The 8709-nt window shown below is 42.7% G+C and overlaps 1 protein-coding gene across 2 annotated transcripts in view; it reads left to right on the top strand.

Annotated features, from left to right (window-relative positions):
• The window catches only part of FAM120C (family with sequence similarity 120C), a 44375-nt gene extending 37318 nt beyond the window's left edge, over positions 1-7057 (top strand). For both annotated transcript variants that reach the window (XM_029066988.2, XM_029066990.2), the window contains exon 16: positions 93-7057. In XM_029066988.2, the coding sequence (XP_028922821.1) occupies positions 93-350 (258 nt within the window). In that variant the 3' untranslated portion in view covers positions 351-7057. The remainder of the gene's footprint in view (positions 1-92) is intronic.
• The last annotated feature ends 1652 nt before the right edge of the window (positions 7058-8709 follow it).

The raw sequence follows: 8709 nt of genomic DNA on the forward strand, positions 1-8709 counted from the left end.
TATCCTGATGAGTGTTTCTGGATTGAAATCCATATCCCCTGCAAGTAAATGTTCGAGGTGGTTATTTATTAAAATGTCTGTGTATTCAACAGTGCTGCGCCGAAGGAGCGTTCAAACCTGGGGAATTCGACAATAATCGCCCCCCCCACTCGCAGGTAAACGGGAACAGTGGCACCACGGGCGAGGAGGAGGGGTGCGGCAACAGCTCTCCGGCTCCATCACAGAGTGCCTTATCAAGAGACAGTGATGTGTGCAATAACAATACTCCCTACTTCAACGCACTGAGTGGGGAAAGCGATTGCTGCCGAGAAAAGAAGCTGGGAACCGCAGCTCTCCAGAAGGAGGAATAAATCGCAGAGCTTACTAGAGCAGGAAGTATGAAAACATGTACGATATCTGATTCCAGACCCAAGTTCGAGAGGACAGGACGGGGAGGAGGCTGATGTTGGCCAGCGGGAGGGTGGGTTCCTCTTCTGCTCACCGATTTGGTTCCCAGATTGCCACAGATTTGAAAGGTTGTGCTAATGGGGGAGTCCTCTTTAGCGGCAGGTGAGTGAGAAATGAGGCTTGATCCTGTTCTCAGATTAACTTTTGGTGCGTTTTCTTTCTCCCCTATCTTGGTCCCAAATGCCCTACCATAAGGATTTATGGAAACTCGGGATTTGAAGTCACACAAATATTGAGAGTTATGTAGCATACTGGGGTCCTTTGAGAAGTTGCCTCTGTGGTTCGGATTTCACTTTCTGAACCTGTGAGTCTTTATTGAAGAGATTGTCCTTGGGAAGATTTCAGCCATAATCCAGTGATTCTTGAAGTAGACTTGCTGACATCTGTCTCTTCCTGGACCTGTTTTTCCCCAGGAATGGATGCGTCAATACTAAGGCACAGTCAATAATCTCCAGAGTTTCAGTAGCTACAGATTTGGTTCATTGACTCCTCCAGTTGCCTTACACCCTCCTTCCCCAACCCGTCCCCACCCCCTGAAAAAAATTCCTTCCTGTTCATCCCACTCTCCTGGAACTTTTGTCTAATAATCAGATGGGTACATGTTTTCAAGGTTATGGATTTTTAAATTTTTTTTATTTTTATTTTTTTTTTTTATAAAATGGCCTTTGTACAAGGGAATTCAAGTGAATTGGAAAGTGCTGGGCAGATTTTTCCTGCCTCTGAACTGATGTATTGTTATATGAAATGGCAGACATGGTACAGTTCACCCTGTCACTGCTACCCAGGCCCCGGAAGGTGATGTAGATCTTTCAGGATTCAAGGGGCAGTGAGAGGGTTGAAATAAACTGAATGAATTTTGGGGAGTGAGAAAGGGGGTTAAAAAGTGTGTGTATGTGTGTTACGTGTGAGTGTGTGTGTGGGGTACGTATGTGAGTTACGTGCGTGCACACGTGTATGAGTGTATACAGCAGGTGTATATATGAGTGCTTGTGCCTATACAAGCATATACACACCCTTTATATAGAGACAGAGATCTATTTATCTATACATATTATAAATATATATATATAAATAAGAACTCATTGATGTCCCAAAGGAGATGTTGCATTTCTCAGAAATGCTCCTATGGATATGGAGTGGTGGGTTGCAAGAGACCATAACTCTATAGCTTAAAAAAAAACTTACCAAGTCTCAGCTCATCTCTTGAGTGAGAGGATGGGCATCTCCAAACCAGACAGAACTTGCTTTCCGAAGCGCAACAAGCACTTAGAGAGACGAGTACGATCCTGTGCAGAGAGCCTTTAATCTCATACTATGAGAGCAAATGGGGGAAGGGTGGAGGGGGAAGGGAGAGGAACACGGGGATTGCCTTATGAAGGAACAGCCTGGATTGTAGGGGATGATAGGGGATGGAGATTTGGAAACCCAAAGGGCTAGATAAATGAACCGAGATTTAAGGAGAGATACTACATTAGGTTTTAGGATAGGATTGGCTGCTGAATCGAGGCGATTCCTATAAAAGAGTTTTCCATAGAGGGGGTGGGGAAGATACCTTGGGTATAGTGGGAGGTGTGGGAAGTCAAAAGATTTTTATCTCTTCTGCCTAGACTGTTGCATTTGTTCACTAGCATTTTGACTTTCAGATTCTTTTCATTTGTCTTACGAGAAAGACCTCTTCTGGGTAGGTCAGAAGACTCTGATCTGGACCTCCTGAGCTCATCAGCAGAGTTTTCCACAACTGGCTTCTGTCTTCATTCCCCAAGTAGGCCAGTGCCTAAGAGTGGAAGATGCTCTGGTTAGGTAGGAATTCAGCTTCCACCTATTGCAAGACATTCATGAGGCAGCTTTGCCTTTCCAATCAGTGGGATTAAACCCTCTGACTTCCCTTTATGACTGACACTTAAGTAGTCAGAGAAGACACACTTTTTTGTAGGGGAAAGAACATTCCTAGTAGTATGCTAGAGTGTGGTGAGAACTTTGGGGAAAGAGATTTCTCTCCCCCGCCCCCGCCTTTCACCCTTCATGAGAGAAAGTAACATTTCCACTTGGTTCCGACATTTCTAGAAGGTCAGATTTCTAAAGATTTGACTAACGGGGGGGGCTTCTCTTAAAAACAAACGAAGAAAAAAAAACAAACCTCACCCCATGATAGCTGCTAAGTGCTTTTCCCCAGGCTACCAAACTTTGTATTGATTATGCCCTCTTATGCCTACCATAGGGACATATTGTAGGGAATAGAATAGTCACCGACCACTTGATTCTTACCAGATATTTCCAGTTAAGGAGGAACCATAGAACTCTTCTCTCTCCCCATTCCTGCAGTATTTTTTGGAACTTTCTGGGAGAGAATGAGAGAGAGAGAGAGAGATGTGGAATTATAATCCTAGAATTTCAATAGAGGAACCTTACAAAAGAGAAGGTATTCTGAAGGCTTCTCATTGGAATTAACACAAATCTGTTCATATCGCTTTGCATTCTTGGTGAATTTAATTGTTTTCCCTCCTGAACCAGTGGTGGAATGATAAAGACTCATACAAAGATTTCACTTGTGAATAGGGGCCCATGTATATTGTTGAGTTTGACCTCTGGCCCCTCTCTTTTTTCCTTCCTTACACTTCTTTGGTAGTTTCAGTGCGGTTAGGTCCATGGCCTATTGCGGGGCTGTTTCTTGAGCCTTGTGTAGTCAGGGTAGCGTGTGGGAAGGGCTTGCCCGTCTAGTGGAACTATTTCACCTGTTCAGCTTCTGCAGAGGTCTGGGAGAAGGCAGCGTGGTCCACTTTCGGTTCTCTGTGGATGTTTCACCTGGCCCAAAGTGTCAGTGGTTTGTCTTCCCCTCAGCTGGGAAGTTCAGACCCTGGTCTGCAAAGTTGTCATTGTCGTGTGGGAACATAAACGGTTCCCATTTCAGCAGTATGAATTTGGGATGCTCAGAGGTCGAAGGAGCAGGCCTTTAGTTTGCTTATCGTTGTGCCTGTCGACTAAATTGGCTACAGTTACCAGGGACCCTTGGAAAATTAGCCACCTCTTTCCCTTGTACCTTTTTTAGGTTTTAAAGGACCACTCAGTTCTTCCATAAAGTATATTTTTAATAAATGTTTGGGCAAGATCGTGATTAGGGAACATACCTCTGACAAAGCCAGCCTGTTTGGACTCAGCGGGTCAGACTACCAAAGAAACTATTTGTGATTGTTTGCGGCATCAGAACTGATGAGTACAACAGGATGAGTTTTCCATAAGCTAAGTTTCCCCAAGAATGTAACCCTTGCAATTATGGGGGAGCTGGGTGTAGTGAAACAAGGCAGGACCTGAAAGGCTAGTTGGAAGGAGGGAAAAAGTGACCTAGTCTGAGGGATTAATAACTCCTATAGGCTACAAAGCTGAAACCCACATATGCTATCTCTCATTCCTCACTGTGTGTGTTCCAGTGGGAGAAGAAGGTAACAGGCTGAAGGAAGGACACGCTACGCTCCACGGTGTGTGGACCGTGAAGAACCTGTGCCGTCCCTTTATGTAGCTGAATCTGAGGGAAATGTCTAGACTAATTTCAAGTCAAAGCTGGAGTGATTCATGGGGTTTTTCAAGAAGCCAGAAATTTTGAGCCTGTGGAGGGACTCATGGGAAAGTCAAGGAGAAAAATTCGAGATAAGGAGAAGGTTCCCTCCTAGTACAGTGCTCAGCCCACAAGCGCTCAAGTATTTTTGTTCGATGTGGTGGTCCTGATAACCTGGAATTTGGCTTAGGAGCAGCTTCCTTTCATCAACCTAGACTTAGAACCTCATTCGTTTCACCAAGTACCAAAATGTGTTCAGGTTAACGTGAATCCTTTGGCTTACTGGTCTAGTGTGACTCGCTGCAACTGCATGCATCACTGTTTCCTAGTGCGGGGTGGGAGGGGTGGGGTGGGATGAGATGTGCTAACCTGTTTCTCTCCTCAATTTTAATGTGTAATATTGACTTGGAGAAGACAAATGGGTCTTTTCCCCATGGTCCTTTTTAAGTAAAGTTGGACATTTTGGTGGGAAGAAATTAAGGGGCATGTGTGACCCAGACTTCTGTCTTTTTAAGGTCTTTGCCAAGTGTGCAAAGCAAAGCAATCACAGTCTCAGATTAGTTCTTAAAAACTGGGACCGGGTACTCTAAAGGGAAGAGAAGTGGCTCAGGTAGGGCTGAAAATTGATTATTCCAACTGAGGCCGAGGGGATTAGGTTCCCGTTGATGTTTGGAAACAACCAGAAATTGTATTTCTTTCTCTTTCACTTTTTCACATTCATATCCTCTTTCATTCTCTCACTTTACTTTCTTTCTCTTAATTTCTCTCTCTCTCTGGCTTTCTCTCTTTTTATTTTTCCTTTCTCTTTTTTGCCAGTTTGGAAATGGGAAATAATTTGTGCTAAGCAGTCACCCCGCCCCGCCCCCACCCCCAACCTCTCTATTTGAAAGTATATATAGTTCTTGTTTCTGTAACTGAAGTATATTTGACCATTTTCATGACAGTATTGCTAAATTTCACAAACAAGAAGATGATTTCCACTTTAAAAGATATTTGTTTGGGGAATTCAAGAAGCTTCTTTCATGGGGGATGGAGAAGGCCAAGTTCCAGTTGAATACGGACAGTCCCTTTAATTATTTCCAGTTTTTGCCAAAAGGATAGTTTTTATCCAGCGAGACTGATCAAAACAAACTGCAGGTGCTCAGCCTTTAGTTTGACTTCTTTTTTACTTAATGCTTGTTATTTGAAGGCTGTAAGGAAGGAAAGAAGACAGCTTCAAAATTGCACTCACACTTCTCTGCAATGATGCATACCTTGAACCAGAACTAGACAGACACACGATTAATCAGTTGGAGAGGAACTTTTTTACTTTTGCAAGTGAAATCAGGGTGCGCTGGGATGTGTCTTAGTGTTGAGAGTGACACTTTGAAGACACAATTTTTACTTTTCAAATTGATGCCACATTTCTGAACTGACCTCGTGCTGCCCTTCCCAGCACAGGTGGTGCTGGACTTATCCCCCAAATGACATTTTCATCCCTATTCTGTACAGCCGCAGATTGATTTATGCATATAAATCAAGTACGTGGACATACGTACGAGTGCAGAACTGGAACCAAACACCCGCAGTTCTTGAAAATCCAGCCTTTTGATGACAAGGTTCAAATCCAGCCAGTATCGTTGAATGTTTAGGTGATGAGCCGGGAGGGCACTCCTGGTTGTGCTGTATAAATCTCCTGAAGTTTGAGTCGGGATTCCTAGATGAGTCTAATGTAAGAACTGGAAAAATGATCAATGGTTGGCTGGTAAAAATTTATTTCTCTCCATCTTTAATTTCCAGCATAGTTCATCGATTCATATTATGTTGGTTAGATGCCTAAAAAAATGGCACAGGGTTTCAGTGATTTACTAGGAGGAGGAGGAGGGGTTGGAAATTTGGCAGTGAATGTGTGTGTTGGGCAGGGTGGTCTGGTCCACAGACACTCCCGCGGCACGTTTAGGCACTTGTGGGAACCTCACTGCCACCTATTTAGCACCTAAGATGTCTCCACACCCCTTCTTTAAATAAAATATACAAATAGAGTACAGTTTAATTTAATCTAGTTGGTGTAATTCTACTAAGGTTTAATCATTATACTAGTTAACTTCCTGAAGTATATTTCCTAAATATGCATGTGTTCTTTTTTTATTGTCAGCCCCAATGTTTTTTCTTCCTTGTGTAACTTTTGGACATTTTTTTTTCTCTGATTTATATTTCACTTTTTCTTAATTCATTGCAGTTCCAGCTCAATGCATTGAATTACCTATTACTGCTAATTATCTTTGATGTTGTCGGAGGTTGTTTTGATGTTCTAGGAATAATGAAAAAACACAAACATATACCTTGTTTTCAAATTTAAAAGTGAAAGAAAATACCCTATTTGCTAGGGCATCCACCTTCCCAGCTGTAACCATTGCACCCCTACTTTAATATATGCTCTTTTTTCCTTGTTGGTAGTAACTAATAACTAGTGAATTTTCAAGTAAAACTCTTACAGAAAATGAAATATTTCAGACTTTTTAAACTATCGTGCCCCCCTTGAGCCTGATTAACTTAAGCTTCAGTTTTATTATTTTCTGGGGTAAGTTACCCGGTTTTTTAAATATTTTAGAATAACAAACTAGGTTTAAAAATTTCACTGAAAAAGAGTAAAATGGTTTTTCTTTAGTGCTCCCTGTCAAATGATGTTATTTACAAAAATTTTTAATTTTTTTCTCCTTTTTTAATATTTTCCCTATATGCTATTGCCCACTTGTGTAGTGGCTCGATAATGTGTATCTCCCTATTTTCCACTCCTAAATTCCAAATCCCCTTCCTTTTCTGTACGCCCCCCCTTCCTTTCCTCCCTAAGCCCCCCCAAAAAAACAGCTCCATAGTTTATCAATGTAAGTTTGAACGGATGACTCTTCGGGGAAACTGCAGTAGTTAATTGAAAAGCATCAGAAAAAGGATCTGAATTGTCTTGGGAGTGTTTATACGATGGGAACTGGTTTGCTGTTCTGTTACTGCTGATGGAAAGAGACTTACAGTGCTTAATAAAAGTCTATTCTTTTAGTAAAAAAAAAAAAAATTCCAAAAGTACTTGTGGTGTGCTGGATTTTTATTTTGTGTTCCCGTTCTGAAGCCAATCTGACAGGTGAGAAAGTGCTTGAAATCAAAAACACAACCGCAGCACGTCATGTAGGATTGAAAACTCAGAGCGGCAAACAAGTCAGTGACTAAAACTGACTAAATAAAAGCCTGTGGTCAAACCAAGTTTGTAATTTTAAAACTTCCCAATCAGATCGAAGTCCTCAATTTCACATTGAGGTAGTGACAGTGACACAGGGAAAGCTTTTGGAAAGTAATTTTCGTTTGGGAACATATGGGTTTAGATAGCAGTTGTGAGTGGAAGCCAGGAGTCTCTACTCCTCCACTTCATTCCTTGCTGAGTAACCTTGGGTTTTCCTTCCTAACCATTTGGTGCCTTGGTCTCCCAAAAGGGAGAGAATTGAACTTCAAGTGATTTCAGCTCACTAAGATTGGTAAATAGTGCTCAGCTCTATAATTGAAAAGAAATTGGAACAAGCAAAGCTTTGTTACCAATTCTTAATGTGCTTAGTAATTTACAGAGGGCATGTTGGGATTAATTTAGGTTCGTTATTTTATTTTCCTTAATAGTGACAGACTTTTCCCAGGGAGGTAAGAATTAGACTGCAGGAGAACTAGGGGACCGCTTCTGGTAATTTTGCCGCCCAAAAGCGAGGGTGATACCAAGGATTAAAAAACTGATAATTGCAGTTTGGTGGTGGTATGGCCATGACTGAGTGACTGAAATAGCCGGTATATACATGGTGTTTGAATTGTCTGTTTTCCAGAATGATGTTTTTTGCTTTGAATTGCAGCACGACATCCCAAAAAGCCACGCACTGGCAGCAGAAAGTGCACTAGCTTTATCAGGAGATGAAGTTTGGTACTGAAACCCGTGCTCTAATGCTCTTGAATGCATCTGGTGGTTTGTCCCATATAAATGGAAAGAGCCCGGCCCTTGGAGTCAGAGGACTGTAGGGTCTAATCCCAGCACTGCCAGTTGCCTTCTGTGTGACCTTGGGCAAGTCACTTAACTTCTCTGTGCCTCAATTTCCTCGTCTGTGAAATGGGGGTTTAGCACCTGTTCTCCCTTCTACTTGGGCTGTGAGCCCCATGTGGGACAGACTGGGGTCAACCTGATTGGCTTGTAACTCTCCAGGGTTTAGGAGAGTACTTGACCCAGAATAAGTGCTTAACAAATACCATAATGAGAATAATAATGCTGAACACTTCTTTCATTCGGTCGTGTTTATTAAGCACTTACTGTGTGCAAATCACTTCTGCCGAGAAGAACCCTGAGTCCTTTGCACAGGGTGAAGAAAGGCAGAAAGAGCCGGGGAGTTAACCTCAGTTCCCTACTGCCTCAAATGTGGCCAACGTGACCGAAAGTGGAGGTCTCTGCGGGGGCCCGGTCATCTGGACACAGACTTGATCATTTTGCTAGTACAGATTGGGCTGCTTGTTGCTTGAGGTGTGGTCATCGGACGCTCCGGCTCAGAGACTGGCAGGGAGAGCTAGGGATCACATACAGCCTATGCCCTAATGCAAACTTTTTAACCAGGGCTATTTCCAAGTACTCTGAGGGTCACGGCCATGATAGCAGCAACAACTCCTGCCCTGGTCAGGAGTTGCGCCCGGCTGAAATGAGAACTCCAGGGAACCCA

Source organism: Ornithorhynchus anatinus, chromosome 6, assembly GCF_004115215.2.
Source record: "Ornithorhynchus anatinus isolate Pmale09 chromosome 6, mOrnAna1.pri.v4, whole genome shotgun sequence".
In the NCBI taxonomy this organism is placed as follows: domain Eukaryota; kingdom Metazoa; phylum Chordata; class Mammalia; order Monotremata; family Ornithorhynchidae; genus Ornithorhynchus; species Ornithorhynchus anatinus.